Source organism: Mycteria americana, chromosome 5 (genome assembly GCF_035582795.1).
Source record: "Mycteria americana isolate JAX WOST 10 ecotype Jacksonville Zoo and Gardens chromosome 5, USCA_MyAme_1.0, whole genome shotgun sequence".
NCBI classification, from domain to species: domain Eukaryota; kingdom Metazoa; phylum Chordata; class Aves; order Ciconiiformes; family Ciconiidae; genus Mycteria; species Mycteria americana.
The window spans coordinates 37,420,677-37,437,328 of record NC_134369.1 but is presented as its reverse complement, the minus strand read 5'-3'; the positions used below and the strand labels follow the sequence as shown (position 1 = coordinate 37,437,328).

Genomic DNA, 16,652 nt, shown 5'->3' with positions numbered 1-16,652 from the left:
TATGAAAGCTTCATCTCCCTCCTCTTTCTGTTGTAATATACGTTGGCATGAGAAAACTTTCCACATATAATTTAATAATATAGCAGTGCATTTTTTGTCACTATATATACACACTGTATCAAAGTTGTTGGTTGGGGGCGGGGGTTGCATTATTCTATTGAGTAAGCTTTGTATATTTTAGTTTCAAATTTTTTTTTTTTTTTTTTTTTTTAATGTGACACACTTTGAGATTTAGGTTTCATCCAGATCTTCTGGAATGTTTTTCCTCCAGTGTCTAATAATGACAAAATATTACTCATTCTCTTGAAAATGAGAGTTGGGTCAAACCTGTTTTTCTAGCTTCTTTAAAAGCAGTGGCATTACAAAAATGTCAATATATTATTTTGCTGTTATTCAAACCTAGCCATAGAAGGTGAGTTCTCATCAATGCGTTCCAGCCATTAAAAAATAGCAGTATGCATAACAAAACTTTGGACAGCTTCCTGTAGCTAACTGTTCTGTTACTTTTATTGTGATAAAGGATGAAGAAGGCAATGAAAAGAATAGCCATGGAGGAGAAGACAGGACACCAGTCATTCAGACAGTGCATTACCTTTACATTCAGGTACTTGCGTTTTCAGATAAAAGGATACTGTTTATTCCAACCTGCAGAGATTAATTACTGGTTTTCATGAGAAAAGTAATGACCTTTAAAAAATGCAAATTGGACTAAGTTTAATGTCGTTTTTGCAATAGACTGGTTTTCTGAAAGGTTTGGCTGGTGGAAGGCACTGTGCAGCGCACATGGCTTGTTACGCCTCACGAGGCTCTATAGTTGTGCCTGGAGAGAGCAAAGTTTTGTAGTGCCATAGCATGTAATGGGATCATTGTTGCTGCTTGTGTACAAGTAAAAGTTGGCAACTCCTGGCAACTCCTGATCTAACCTTAGAAGAACCAAACCAACCAACCTTTTTGAGTCCGTAGTTTCCAAGGCATTGTTTTGCCTTGTGCTTGTTATTTGTTTAGAATATCTATCCCAACCCCCTAATGCTGTAGCTGGTGTTCTTGAGTTTGGTTATGTTAATTCCCAATGTGGTGTTGAAGTATACTATGTTAACTTTCAGAGGGAAGTTGTATTTCACAGATGTGAAAACTTCCTCATTCTCTTCAAAGGCACTATATTGTGTATGCGCTTTCATTAACAGAAAACAGTAATCTGCAAAGCCATTGTATGGCCCTAACAATAGGCACAAAATAAAATTCCCACAGGTTTGCAGCTTCAGGCTTTACTACTGACAACACATCTCCTTTTGTATTAGGAGTTAGACTGTTTCTGGGGGAAGTCGACTATCATAGCTAGCTGTTCTGTGGTGATGTGCAATTTTTATAACACACTTATTGCTAGAGCTTGTATGGAAGGAAGGTACAATTAGATGGAATTAGATTTTAATAAGTTTGTTTGCATGTGTTATGTATATTCATAATATAAGCAGTTGAAGACACCAAGTACAATAAAGCCAGAAATTCTTTAAAGTTTGGCTTAAACATATGTTTTGGCTTAGCTGGTTTCGCTTTGTTTTTAACATTTATGTTAGAGAATATACTGCTCTACAAGCTTGTACCATTGTCCCAGAAAATGGGATAGGACCTGTAAATGAATACATGTTTTCTAACTAAAAGGCAGCTCTCAGGAAAATTCTAAACAGCTGAATGTTTTGGTGATACTACTTGCTCCTAAAATGTGTGTTACAGAACCAGGCGTTAATATGCACACAGGTACAAGTTTCTGATGGTCTCTTTTCTTGACAAAACTGCTCTTTCTTCCCTCCATCCCCTACATATGCACAACTGAAGATGGAGTACTGTGAAAAGAGTACATTAAGGGATACTATTGACCAAGGATTATATGAAGACACCAGTCGGCTTTGGAGGCTTTTCCGAGAAATTTTAGATGGGTTAGCTTACATCCATGAAAAGGTTAGTAAATATGACAGTTAATGACCTGTCCATAATATCTATGTTATGCCTCTTTCTGTATGAGTTTCTTCATATTCTATTCATTTTTGAGTGTTTATTAGCAAGGTTCATTCCTTGCCCTTTCCATTATTAATCTGTTCTAGGGGTTTAGGTTATCTTGTCATAAACTTGAATTTGATAACGGACCACTTCAAATTTTTCCCTTTGTCACCTTTGACCACCTTTAGAAACATTTTGTTAGGTGCCTGGTGGCACTGGAAATAATTTCAAGCTTCTGGGCTATAGTCTTACTTCAAAATTAATCATCAGTGACTTAATGCAGTAGATTTCCCACTGTAATAAAAGTATGTAGTACCATTTTCCAGTCTACTGTAGAATTTTATTTTGAATTGTGTTGGTTGTTTAATATTCTGTGGGTCTTTTTTTTTTTTTTTCCCTCCTGCTCTAACAGGGAATGATCCACAGAGACTTGAAACCTGTGAACATTTTTTTAGATTCAGATGATCATGTCAAAATTGGTGATTTTGGTTTAGCTACAGATCATCCAGCAAATGCAGTAAGTACAACTGAAAGTGAATGAAAAAAACTTGAATTTGGTGTTGTAATAACATGAAAGATGAAAATAAAACATAAAAGCATAGTGCTCATTAGAGTATATATTGTGAATGCCATAAACTTTTTTATTTCTAAGGTTCTAGAATTAAACCATGTACTGCCAACCAAAGCAAGAAAAGCCAACAGAAGCATTTCAAGTGCCATTTACAATATGTCTGTTTTCCTGATTTCAGGTGGTTTCTAAAAAAGAAGATCACTCGGATAGTTCTGCTGTTTCTGACCCATCAGGTTAGTTTATGTAGTAGCTTGTTCTAAACGATTTTAAGCAAATGCTTATATTCTGCAGTCTTGTATACTCTGTTAGAACTTCCATTCATTCTTTGAAAATAAAACCTTTTATACTGGGGGAAAAAACAACCACCAACTTTTGAGTAGATATGTTATATATAATCTGGCAGTTTTTACTGTTATCTAAAAATGAACTTGCTGCCACTGCTAGCCTTCTGCCATAGATCAGTGCTTTTCTCATGGTGAGGTACATAGAGATCCTGTGTATCTGTTCCATCTGCACTTCTGTTCTCTTGCCTGTGCAGGACAATTTCAAGACTTCAGGGATTTTTTTTTTTGGTTGGGGCTTTTCTGACACCTTCCGTAACAGGCTGAATTTTGTGTTTTGAGAAAACTTTAGTATGTTGTGTGTCTTAAGATGAGTGTAATGGAAGTAAAATTTAGTTATATCATTTGTGTGCTGACCTACTACAATTCTGTAAAGCAATAGATAGGTTTAGCTACTATAGACAGACACAGATACTTGACATATGAAGGTAAGAACTGTTTTGCAAACTGTTCTTGACTGGGTGTCTCTCAATAAGGACTGCATTCCAACCTAGAAGAAATGAGGACAGAAGATGAGTGAGTGTTTTTCTTGACTTTGATGGTGCATTTCTCTCCCACTTTCTTGAAACTAGTACTCTCCATCTTTTGCCATGTAGGTAATTTGACAGGGATGATTGGCACCGCACTGTATGTCAGCCCAGAGGTCCAAGGAAGCACTAAGTCTACATACAATCAGGTATGATTAGAGTAGACTTAATAAAAAGGTAGCATGGAATCTAAGGTACCAGGTATAATTTAGGTCATTTGTGCCTAACAAAGGTGAATTCAAGGTGGAGCAGGGTGTGGTGGGACTGCTGTGATAAGCAAAGGAATGAGAGATAATCCTTTGAGAGGAGACCAAGGATAGAAGGATGTGGGCAAGTCAGATTTTCTGCCTGTGCTGTGACCATGACTAGGTGCCAGTGACTTCAAGTTGAAAGCAGGTAGTCATGAAGGACCTTGGTAAATGAATAGGATAGAAATTTTACAGTCTTTAGTTAAGGTAAAATGTCATGATCAGAAGTATATATTGCTCTCCTGGATTCCTCGACTGTGATTTTGGGAGGTGGGGGTGCATTTTTTCATCAAAGAGGATCCTATTTATATGCAGAGGCGAGATGAATTTCAAAGCAAGAATGTTTTCAAAGTGGGAGTTCTTTACATCATGGCAGTGCTGTGATGATAGAAGGCATTGAAGTCTACCAAATCTTAATGCATTGTGTCACTTAACAAACAATTAAAAAAAAAACAACCCAAAAACCAAACAAAACCACAAAAAACCCCACCCTTTTCTCCAGCTGTAATATACTGTGAAATTTAACCAAAACATTATTTTTTCTCTGCTATCATCTTCTGCAGAGAATTCACATGCATTACATTTAAGTTTCCATTTTTTTCTTCCTTAGAAAGTGGACCTGTTCAGCCTGGGCATAATATTCTTTGAAATGTCTTACCATCCCATGATTACTGCATCAGAAAGGATCTTTGTTCTTGGTCAGCTAAGACTGGTAAGTACACAGATATAAAAGGTATGTAAGGTGCACTCTGTGCATCAAATAGTTTGTTAAGAGAAGTAAAAGGATGCAAAACATAGTAAAAATGTTTCCACAGGGAATGCTTTAAAAAAAAAGTTTATAAAATCTATAATGAAAAGTGAAAAATAAAATTGGAGTTGGTACTGACATTCCCTTAATGCACTGTGGATTCCCTAATGGTATTTCCATCAGTGTTCTATCTGTGAAATTAATTTTTATAGTGCAAAACATTAGAGGTGTAAATGTCAGATAAAGACATCATGGCTTTAGTACACCCAGGTTTAGACCTGGTGGGTGTGTCTCAGGATCCAGTTGGTATTTGTAGTTGGTAAATGCTTGTGATTATGGGTTGTATCTTCATTGTATAAAACATCATAAAAGCATTTTGGTGACATTCTTTTTCCTTTTAGCTCTTCAAACTAAACTTACCATGTGGGTTTTTTTCTGGTTTTTGTTTTGTTTTTGTTTTGTTTTGTTTTTCCCCCATGGACAATAAAAACACTTAGTTTCTCTGTTTAAATATGTAGAACTTAAAAATAAGACTAGCCTGAGCAAGCTGGATGGCCTGTTATAATTCAAATGTGGTTTTTGTTTTTGTAGCCCACTATTGTATTTCCTAAAGACTTTGATGAAGTCAAGCATGCAAAGCAGGTAATTTTGAAGACATTTTAACTGTTACGTATTCCCTGTCAAGAAATGTTAATTATAATTTTTTTCCCCCCTTCATTTTAAATTAGTAATCTCTACCAAGTTCTTATTACATGACATTAGACCAAAGTAAGGAAAACCAAAAAAAGTCTCAGAAGAGTATACTAAGTTGACACAGAAATATACTTACCCACAAAATTCCCTGAGGATAGTCATAAAGAAATGCAAAGTTCACTGGCATACCTTTTAAGCTCTGAGGGACAATTTTGACTTTTTAGGCTCGGACAAATGACAACTATATTGTTTAACTCTTAACTTAAAACTTTTGAAAGAAATCTGTGTCACAGAACACAGAGGTATGCAAGCTAAATTGACTGTTCTGAGTTTGAAAAGACCTGCCAAGATCTGTTATGGATGCCTCCATGGCAGAGAAATGAAGTGATAAGGAGCAGTGTAATCTTTTCTGGACCATCTAGATAACTTTTTCCTTGTGCTAGTGGACTCTTTTGTCGACCATTAGCATTAGCTCTTTGTCTGTTACCCATGTGAAACAGCAATCTGCCTGTTAATAGTACCATAAAAATGTTTCCATCTTGTACAGTTTACTGAAATATGCCAGGAAGATTCCCCCTTCTTTAATATCTGTAACTCTTAAATCTTTGTTGTTATGCATATGATTCTGCTTTCTCTTAACTTTGTTGATAAAGAGATGTCAGAGCTAGCATAACACAGAACAACAAAGGATACTATGTATTTTGTCATCCCAGGAGGCACGTTTCTAATAATTTTTGTGTTTTAGTAAATTTTATTGAGATAATAACACAATAAAAGATATTTCAAATTTAATAAGCAAAGAATATCCACCCCAAAGATTCAGATCCTGCTTTTTTTGTCCCCTGTAGAGTCTCATAATTTTTTTATTAATGTGATGTGACTAAGAAGTTTGCTGTAAATACTGCTAATATATAAAATTTTTCTAAACTATAAAATTTTGATTTAATTTGTAGAGATTGGTTATTACATGGCTCCTGAACCATGATCCTGCAGCACGACCAACAGCTGTGGAGCTGTTAAAAAGTGAACATCTTCCACCACCACAAATGGAAGAGTCTGAACTCCATGAAGTACTCCACCATACCTTAGCAAATGTGGATGGAAAGGCCTACCGGACTATGATGAGTCAGATATTTTCACAGCGTATATCTCCAGCTATAGACTATACCTATGACAGTGATATGCTGAAGGTTTGTAGGTGTTTAGGGGACACATGGGGTTTTTTTTCCTGTGTTGGATTTTAAAAAAAAAAAAGTTTATACAGGTAAACTCTTAAGATTTTTGAGAGAATTGCGTTATCTCTTAAGATTAACCTTCGCGTTAGTTCCCATTTAAAGTTACAATCTGTACTATGTGGGCTTGAATAACCACTTCCCATTTGAACCTTACATTCATTCTTCAATGAAGAAATGAGCTGTGTTTGATTGTAGCAGCTAAAGCTTTAAGCTTACGTCCAGATGACTACTTTCTTTACTCTGAATTTCTGTCAAACTAATGGTACTTGCATCTGATTGCCAACAGAATGTGTTGCGTCTGACTGTTTTATTCCCTTTCTAATCATGGCAATCAAAGTAATCCTCCTCGGTTTCTCAACTCTTAAATCTTTCTAAATCTAAAGAAATACAAGGTGACAGTACAATAACGCTTTGTATAGCTGTAGTTATTTTTTTATTATGTAAGCATTACAATTTATTATAGCGGGATGAGATAGCAGAATGCTTATTGCCTGTATTACATGGAATGATTGCCTATATTACATGGAGTGTTGGTGACATATGAATTATATATGTACTTTTTATTTGTGATGGTTTCAGGGTAGTTTTTCTATTTGGGCAGCCAAGATACAGCAGCATGTATGTGAGATTGTCAGCCGGATATTTAAAAGACACGGTGGGTGTGTTTACAAAAGTCATGCGTTTCCTTTTTCATGATTGAATGGATTTAAGAGAATGGAATGGTTTTACTGCTATCACATGAGTCAGAAAGTATGTTCAGTAGTTGCATATCACTTGAATTTTTACTTTTTTTTTGCTGTTATTTCGGCATGCCAGTAATAGCTGTTAACTTCAAATCCAAATGAATTAATTTTCTACAGAAAGAACAGTGAAAATCTTAATTATATCTTCAAATGTATTTGGTTGTTCTGGTAAGTCTGTGTGAGCTTTTAGAGGTAGGGAGTGTTACATAAAATCTAGATCTGAGTATAAGGATAGCTCTATAGTGAAAGACCAAGCATCCATGTAGTACCGTAACATTTCTTTGAATATAGCCAGAATGGGAATGGCCTAAGAAAGAGCGTGGAAACAGAGCAAGTGTATAGTGGTACTTTCAGTGATACTGCTCTTAGCAATAATTTGCTGTTCAGGAACTTCCTGAGCCAGAGCTGGTGTCCTGGTTTTTAATAGTCTTTGGTTTTTCTTTCCAGGACTCTATCCAGCCATTAGTAATAGTATTTGCTTAAAATCAGTTTTTAAGAGAGGAAGAAAACTTATGCACACACTGTCACATTTGAAATGTTATAAATTGTATTGTTTTATAGGCATTCATGATACATATAAAAATAGATAATTTTAAACTAGAAACTGGGAGATTTCCTAATATATCATAATCTAATTAAGCATGATCGGAGTTTGGCAATACAAAAGAATGAGAAACTGAGAAGTGCGAAGTCAAGTAAGGAGAAGTTACTTCCCCCCCCCCCCCCCCCCCCTTAAAAGCTTGACAGACTTTGGAAAGTGTTTGTCAGCATTTTAGCGACTGAAATGTTTTCATTCTTTTGGAAGAAAAATGGGGGTTTGGGGTATATATTTTTTCCATTAGATTGTATCTGCTGTCTGTAACTGTTAGAAGCATTTCCTTGTATTTGGGGCTTTTTTTTTTTTCCCCTGATTTTAAATTTTTATGTTGAAATCTAATTGATGAGTAAAGCTTCTATAATAAAATAGCTGTTTGAGGATCAGTAGAGAATTTAAAACGGGAAAGTATTTTTCAGTGATTAGTGATGTTATGGTTAATAGTAAGGTTTCAGTGAAGATTGGATTCATACAGATAGATGGTTGCAAAATACAGCCAGAAAATAAGGTATTTATGAGGTTTTAAAGTGAACCATAAACACTTCTAGTACATTTTTGTGACACAGGATGCAACATGTCTGAACAATATTTATTCTCTATGGAAGTGCCTCTAGACCCAAACAGTACTACTGGTATCTGTAGAGTTTCTCATCTGTTTCGTATGCATGCTTTTGTGAAAGGTGGTGTCTAAAGAGGGAGGGCGAGGTGAGGATTCTGCTGGGGCTGTGGAATTGGCAGTTTTCCACTGTTTCTCTGTGGGCTGCCTGCTGAGCCCCAAGAAGCGTGCAAGATAGAACATCAAAGTTTGTTTGATGGCTTTCTTTAAACGGTGGAAGAGGAAAGTCTACTAAGGACACTTAAAATAATGTAATATTTAAAAGGTATTGGTCAAGACTATCATGCCCTGCAAGGTTGTTCGTGACCTTCTAAAAAGCAGATGTTACTTCTGAAATAGGAGATAATAGTATTTTACTGGTTTTGTGCAGGAGCCATCAAGCTGCATACTCCACTGCTAATGCCCAGAAATAAAAAACTATACGAACATAATGAAGCTTCATATTTCATGGATCACAGTGGGATGCTGGTAATGCTTCCTTATGACCTCAGAGTAAGTAGTATCATATCTGCAGACAAAGCTGGGTTTGAACAGTGCTGTAGTGTTTCTAGATACCTTTGGTTCACTAGTCACAAATTTGATTTAGGCTTATACTTCTGACAGCTGAAGTAGTGTATCTTTCAGTGTCTGTTCCTGTATTCCTTAATGCTGTACTCCTCGTCTTGGCAGATGGAGCCCTGACCACATAGGGGAGAAATAAAGAGAGAGAGAAGTCGTGTGGTTTGGTGTTTTGTTTGTTTTTTTTTTTTTTTTTAAACACAAATGAAAAGAATGCCATATTATAAATGTGATAAATGTCACCGCTGGTTTGTTTTATGTTTTTGTGGGTTTTGGAGGTTTTTTCTTGCGCATATAGGAGACAAGACTTTTCCAACGACCAGTGAAAATTCTAATATTGCCATGCCTTTCTTATTTATATGTCTTCATAGAGAATGTGGGTAACAGTCTGCCCAGCTTTATGTTCCTCAAACAGATGTTGTCAAGGATCATTCTACTCTTGAGAGGAATTGCTGTTTGCACAGTTCAGATTTTACTGTCTGTGATTCCTCTATCAGTAACACCCAATTATATGCAATGTTAGCCTAATTAATTACCTTGCACTTAATTTAACACCTAAATGCTTTAAGTTATATTTTTTGTTTATTATTGATGGTTAAAGAACCTGACTTTTTATATTCCATTTCATTAATTTGAGATCAGTTTGACTCACCCTTCCTTTGCATTTATAACATCAAGCTATACAATACGATTCACAGTTAAGGATTTGTGCAGGATCTACAAAATTGATCTTTCTGTTGGAATTACTTGTTTTGGAAAATGTGTTGACCAAAGACTTATTAAAAAATAGTCCTTTGTATCTTCATGTAAACAGCAAAATACCCACTTGTACATTTTAATATGCTCATAGTCTATTTATGATGCATTTTCCATGCATTAGGGTAATTAAGAAAGGTCCTTGTCTCCCTTTCCAAGCTCTTCTAGGAACTTGTTCTGTTTAAAACTTGCAGCAGGGATTATTAGATTAATATTACTTGGCTGTGGCAAATATTTAAGGCATTATTGCACATGTGAGAGTACAAGTGTTACTGCACGGTAGTAATTCATCTCCAGTTTCAGAGCCTAGTCAGACAATGTTTTGTTTCAACAATTTTCATGTATTTTGTTTTTCAGATTCCATTTGCAAGATTTGTAGCTAGAAATAACATCTCAAACTTGAAAAGGTAAGGGACATAGAGGTGGCATTTTGCACAGATGCCATGCTTTATGACAGTGACCACTGAAGATGCTGATTCGTTCTTCAATGTTTCCTTTAGATACTGTATAGAGCGAGTTTTCAGACCTCGGAGGTTAGACCGCTGTCATCCCAAAGAACTCCTAGAGTGTGCATTTGACATCATTACATCTACTGGAAATAGCTTTTTGCCTGTAGCAGAAACAATTTATGCCATTTCAGAAATCATTCAAGAGTTTTCAGTGCTACAGGTAGATTCTCTAATCATCCCCTCTGCTCTCTTTTCCATCCTAAAATTTTAATCTAAGTAAATATTTAGTCTAATGTGTTTAAAAAGGATAGTTCCTTTACCCTTAACAAGTACAGAACTGTTTTCACGTTTTATCGATAGTCACTTACAGAACACTATTTTTTATTTAAATAAAAAATATGTTTCGTAGGTAAACTTAAAATGAAGCATAGGTTTGTGTGCAAAGGATATATTAATTGAATCTTTACAGTGCCATTGAAATAACGTCTTTCTTCTGTCAGGCAAGTGATTATTGTAGAATGGGACAAGCCTTGCCATTCTTTAGTTACAGATGGAAGGTGAGGTGGTAGAAGGTAGGTGGTGGAAGGAGAGGCCTGAAGTTAGTTTTGAACTATTATTAAATGTTTAGGACCCTAACCCCCCCAATGGAATGCAAGTAAAACTTTTTTCTTTCTTCCTTTCTTTTTTTCTTTACCCTTCGTTAGGAAAGAAATTACACTATTTACTTGAACCACACTGCTTTACTGAAAGCTATACTTTTGCACTGTGGAATACCAGAGGATAAACTCAATCAAGTCTACATCATTCTGTATGATGCTGTGGTAAGATATTAGTTATTAATCTAATCTCTGTAATCATCACTGCAGAGTATCTTATTTTGTGGAGGTATCTCTAACAATGAGTAACAGCCCATTGCCAGCATAACAAAGAATATCCTGTTGATACATAAAAAGGCTGGCTATCTTTGGGCTGTAAACTTAGATTAATTACTTTTCTATTGCTTCTAGATTGGGATGTTTTAAGATTATTTTTAAATGTGTATTTATGAGAGAATGATTCACCTGTACAATTAAGAACTGGTAGGTTATTCAAAAAAAAACTTGAAAATGGATCTTGATCTCATGTTGGTCTTTTCTACCTTATAAGCAGAGAAAAGATATGAAATTCATTTGAATAATTAAGGTAGTGTTTAAATCCCAACAAAATGTCTTTTTTATTTCCTTTCATTTTATTTTTTTCATTTATTAATTTACATAAGCATTTCAGTATTTATGCAGAAATGCTTTTCAACAAAGTTGGTATTTTTATACTTTTTGTTGCTTCTTGAAACCAAGCCGAATATGGCCTCACTACAAGATTGGTGGAAAATGTGTTAGTTACTGGTTTTGTTCTTTTACAGTATTATTGCAGTTTGTAAATGCAACCTTTAATTAAAGGTATTGGAAAGTTGTGTTTTAATTCTTCTCAGCATAGTAATTTTTTTTTTTTGGTAACTCAATTGTTGAATACGTTTAAACCTGTTTCTCTTGTAGACTGAAAAGCTAACTAAAAGAGAAGTAGAAGCCAAATTCTGTAATCTTTCTCTCACATCAAATAGTGTAAGTAATTTTAATTCAGTGTTAATTTCCATGTAACTTGCCATAAGTCAGTAATATTTTATTTACTTTGCAATTTAATCAACCAGAGTAAGGAAAATAAACTGTTACATCTGCTATTCAAAATAGGTCAGTCTCTTCGGAAGCAGTCCGATTTTGTTCTCTGTTCTCTCTGGAAGTCAGTATTGCAACTGTCTGAGTTTCTTTGTTGTTTTAAACGTGTTTTTCAGACTGTGGAAAAAATTAAAGGGTAAATGGAATACTGTACAGTGGTATTTAGTAAAACAAACTGAGAGAAACTTAAAAAAAGTCTGCAAATGTTGATGAATGTGCATAAAGAGTTGAGGTTAACTTCTGGACACCCTGATGAGACTTGTGCCTGTCCATTCCTTTCCTCAGTTCACTAGGTAAAAATAGGCTGCTGGGCAAAACAAGCAAAAAAGGCAGATATTTCACTCACACCAAGTCAAATATTTTTCTTTTTTTCAGATGTGACCTATTATGAGCCTGTCAGTGGTGCTACCTTTTTTTTATTTGATTTTTTTTTTTTTTTTTAGCTTTCTCGACTCTACAGATTCATTGAGCAGAAGGGAGAAGCAAGTAATGTATTTCCATTTTTAAACACAATGACAAAACAAAAGCCGGGTGTCACTCAGCTGTTGAAGCATGGCATGAAGGATTTAGAGGAAATCATTGGTCTGTTAAAGCAACTTGGCATAAAACTTCAGGTTTGTAAAATACTCTGCTAATACATAAATTGATTTATAGGCTGCTGGGCTCTGTAATTTGCCAGGAAACAAAGTAATGATATTTTAGAATAGAAAAAGCACATCACAGTGTCTTTTGATGGCAAGTAATAATACTGGCATTGATTTTTGATTTTTTTTTTTTTTTAAAAAAGACGCATTTTAAGAATAAGACCTCTTCCAGTCAGAAGTCTCTGGCTTAATTTCTATCTAATGACACACAGACTTTTTTTCCCCCAACCAAGATTGAAGGCATTACCTAGAGCATAAAGGAATTTTTTAAATTTTGAAACAAACTACAAGTATTTTAAAAATATAGAAAGCTGATGACTACTAAAAGCCTCCTCTCCTCCACCTTCCTTGAGGCTTGCTGTTTGGGTTTTGTGCTATAGGTCTCTTGGGATGCTTTAAGATTAAAGCATCATTTCCTTATTTTTAGTTGTATTTTAAAGTTTTGGAGATAAGGAGTACTTCCATATGTCTTCCTTATGTGAGAACGGTGTTTTCAATCCATACTGCTAATAGGAAATTAATTATATTAACTGGTAATATTGGTAAAGGTCTTATACACATAGTAATTTTTATTTTACAGGTTTCCATAAATCTGGGACTAGTTTACAAAATACAGCAGCACAACGGTATTATCTTTCAGTTTATAGCATACGTGAAAAGACGACAAAGAACTGTGCCTGAAATTCTTGCTGCCGGGGGCAGATATGATCATCTGGTATGTGCTCATCTCTTAATGCATCTAGATTTTTTTAAAAAACCATGAAAAAATGAAAAAACTTTCTGATATTTTGCAGAGATAACTATTTGGGTCTTCCATTTTGTTTTTGTCTTGTTTTGAGATTCCACAATTTCGAGGGCCGCAGATGGTAGGACCAGTTCCTTCAGCTGTTGGAGTCAGCATAGCTATAGATAAAATAACTGCTGCTGTTTCCAGTGTGGAGGATTCTGTAAGTCTGGTTTTTGGGAGGTGGGGGATTTCGTTTGTTTGTTTACTTCTGACAGTTCAGTAACCTAACTGTAGCCACAGTTGGGCAAAAAATAAGATGTTCAGATGTGTTCCAAAATAATACCAGACTGAAATAGACACCAAACATCAAGATGACCTTTTTTTCTCTTGTTTCTCTACATAGAATTACTTAGTAAGATAAGAATTAGGGGAAGATAAGATCTTCAGGCTTTATACCCTTTTATTTTTAATTTAAATGGGGCATTTTTCTCAGCCTGTGAATTGTTTCAGATGGAAGAGTACAACTGTGGATATTTAGCTAATAAGTGTTACTTTGCCCCTACCACTTTTCCCTTTATAAAAGTGTAGAAGGTGGAGATAGAAGGAAACTTAAGAAAATTGACTATTTTGCATAGTGTCACACAATTTCACTTGGTTGTGGAATGTGTATTTTATTAACTTTTCTTTATAAGAATAAATTAACATTGCTAAGCAGAGTGGGAAAGAAAGGACAGAATAGGCTAGGATACTTTACAAGCTGAGGCTGTGCAGGTGCTTTTCGTCAAAGATTTAAGCTTCAGTGACTTTCAAACATGCTTAGGTAGATTGTGGCTCTACAAAGAGGTGGATCTAACCCCTTTTTTTCAGCTTGATGCATTGTGAAAAACATTAGTATATTTATCCTTCTTTGTTACTTTAACTGCCTTATGAAGGGGAAAAGGTAGTCTTGTGGCTAATATTGTCCCCCTTGTTTTTACTTTCACTTCAGGTTTCTGTCAGCTCGTGTGACCTGCTGGTTGTAAGTGCTGGTCAGATGTCAATGGGTAGAGCTATCAATATTGTTCAGAAACTCTGGACTGCAGGAATTCCAGCCGAAATAATGTACGACTGGTCCCAGGTAGAATTTCTATCTCTGTGTGTTAAGTATATTGTTGTTCTCTAAGATTAGTGCAGCCCGAGACCATCCTTTTTCAATTTTTTCTAGTTTTTATTGAGTTACAGACTCATAAAACTGAGCATGTAGGGTGCTATTCAGATAGATTAATGTTAAGAAAGTCTCACTGGCCTTGCAGCATTCTTCCTCTCTACCTCCCAGAGCATTTAAAAGTGTGATGGAGGATCTTTATGCACTACTCAGAGCACAGAGGAATTAAGTGACCTTCCCCAATTATACACTGGGTGTGGAGTCCAAGGCCTATTGAAATCAAGGGGGAGAGTCACTTAATGAATTTAAAATGGGGCCAGTTAGCTCCAATTAAGTGAAGTGAGGATGCTTCAAAGCAGAAGCATATTTTGTACCAGTGAAGGCAATAAATTTTCCTTTCAATGAGGGCTGCAAGTAGGATCCCTGGATTAACGAGCTAATCCTTAATAAAGGGCACGTCTGGAACAAAACAATAGTATCAACTTTTAAATATATCCAGATGGCTGAAGACTACCAGGCACAGAGGGAATATTGACATCATTCTACTGTTAGAAAAACAGTTTAGTAAACTGAGCTACTAGATACACTATGGGGTCCCCATGTAGTCCCTGAAGAGATAAGTGGTAGGAGGGAGAGAAAGTAGCAATCTGAGTTGTGCTCCTTTTTTCTCCAGTTGAAACCAAGCAGAGCTTTAGCCACTGCTACCTCATTGGAGTAGTGAGCTACATGGCAATGCTGAAGTCCCTTTTAATAGTGGTGGTAGTTATCTGAGGATTATGAGTCTGGCTCACCTTTAAGTATGCCAGTTGGTGACTAACGAAACACTGTGCAGTTGCTCATTCTGAGTCATGTGCTGCAGAGCAGACAGTTTTGAGCTCACTCACTTAATTGACTGACTTTTTTGTAATCTTTTGCTGTAACATTTCTGACAGTTTCAATCCTTCAGAACCGAAAAAAAATCCAGATCATTATGCTTTTTCTATGATTACCCTGGGTTCTTTTCTTTTTGCGATTCTTAAGGAATGAAGATTTGGGTAGTTCTTGCCTCTGTCTAAGGCTGTCCTGCAACCCACTGCTAAGTCAACGTAGCAAGCCCTTCAGTAAGCTCAGCACTGAGAATAATGTAAGTCAGCCTCAGGTTTACATGAAACGCAGCTGGAGTCAGCTTTCATGACAGACTACCAGTCATGCAGAACTGAGCTATTACTTGGAGTTGCAGACAGTGAGGTGGTAACCGTTTGATTGATGTTACATTGCACGTTTTTACAGTTATCTAGACCCTGCACTTCTAGATCCAGCTAGCCCTTCCACGTGGGAACTAGGACTTCAGGGCCTAGGCATTCTCTCTGTCTAGTGTAGACTTTGACAGGTTTCAATTTTTAAGGAGCATTAGGTGGACAAATATATGCATAATGAAGTTTCACCTTCTGGACTTGTTAATAAAGCTTTCCTCTCTTAGAAGCTTATATAATCAGTGTAAATGCTGCATATCAAGTTATTTTAATTAAGGACAGGAGACCTGAATTACTTCAGTGATCATTTTATAATCTGTCAAATTTCTGTCCCATTCCCCTTCCCCTGTTTCCATTTTAGTCCCAGGAAGAACTGCAGGAATATTGCAGATGCTCTGGGATTACATATGTGGCTCTTGTGTCAGATAAAGAAGGAAGTCATGTGAAGGTAAGTGTGGAACCAGAGAATGCTTGATGGTGTTTCAGATTTATAATCTGTTGTTCTGCATTTCTTTTTTTTTTTTTTAAGATCATGATTATTTTTGATAAAGTATTTAAGTAGATGGAATTCAGGTAAACACAGTTTCAGTTGCTAAGTAGTAGCTGAAGAAGCCTGCTTTTTATCCCTCCGTAACGCTGTTATTCACAGACCTCCTTTCCTCTAGGAAAGTCCAAAAATTAGTGCAGGCTTTGCTTGACTTTGAGTCATTGGTGTCTTTACGTGGAAAAAGGTTTCTGTTGTCTCCAATTTATTTGAATCTACAAAATGTATTAGTTGACTCAGAGATCTTTCCAGTTGACAGCTTTCCATGTTACAAAACAAATATAACTAAAACATACAACTAAAAAAATCCATGTAGTTCAAACAGGCAGAGTCTGAACCACACTCCTTATCTCTGGAAGCTAAGGTTAAGATGGAAAGACTGGACTGTGTCACAGCATGAATTGCTACCTTCTGTGTTCTGCAGCCTGTGGTTCTGGTACCTTTTTAGAAGTTAAAAGTTTTAAAATATTCTTGATTCTGGATTATTACAAAAAAGACCATTATTCTTTGAATAAAGATTCATTCTTTGACTGAAAAAACGTAACCATTTGGCAGCATCTGGTGTGACCGTGTTACC

The 16,652-nt window shown here is 35.9% G+C and overlaps 1 protein-coding gene across 6 annotated transcripts in view; it reads left to right on the top strand.

The window, feature by feature from the left end:
• Window positions 1–16,652, top strand: part of EIF2AK4 (eukaryotic translation initiation factor 2 alpha kinase 4) — a 40,420-nt gene that overhangs the window by 15,550 nt on the left and 8,218 nt on the right. For all 6 annotated transcript variants that reach the window (XM_075502995.1, XM_075502999.1, XM_075502994.1 and 3 more), the window contains 19 exons: window positions 521–604; window positions 1,834–1,956; window positions 2,408–2,528; window positions 2,764–2,799; window positions 3,504–3,583; window positions 4,293–4,394; window positions 5,022–5,072; window positions 6,077–6,313; window positions 6,938–7,013; window positions 8,683–8,804; window positions 9,984–10,033; window positions 10,127–10,295; window positions 10,780–10,896; window positions 11,608–11,673; window positions 12,228–12,398; window positions 13,009–13,143; window positions 13,268–13,375; window positions 14,144–14,272; window positions 15,893–15,979. In XM_075502995.1, the coding sequence (XP_075359110.1) occupies window positions 521–604; window positions 1,834–1,956; window positions 2,408–2,528; window positions 2,764–2,799; window positions 3,504–3,583; window positions 4,293–4,394; window positions 5,022–5,072; window positions 6,077–6,313; window positions 6,938–7,013; window positions 8,683–8,804; window positions 9,984–10,033; window positions 10,127–10,295; window positions 10,780–10,896; window positions 11,608–11,673; window positions 12,228–12,398; window positions 13,009–13,143; window positions 13,268–13,375; window positions 14,144–14,272; window positions 15,893–15,979 (2,064 nt within the window). The remainder of the gene's footprint in view (window positions 1–520; window positions 605–1,833; window positions 1,957–2,407; window positions 2,529–2,763; window positions 2,800–3,503; window positions 3,584–4,292; window positions 4,395–5,021; window positions 5,073–6,076; window positions 6,314–6,937; window positions 7,014–8,682; window positions 8,805–9,983; window positions 10,034–10,126; window positions 10,296–10,779; window positions 10,897–11,607; window positions 11,674–12,227; window positions 12,399–13,008; window positions 13,144–13,267; window positions 13,376–14,143; window positions 14,273–15,892; window positions 15,980–16,652) is intronic.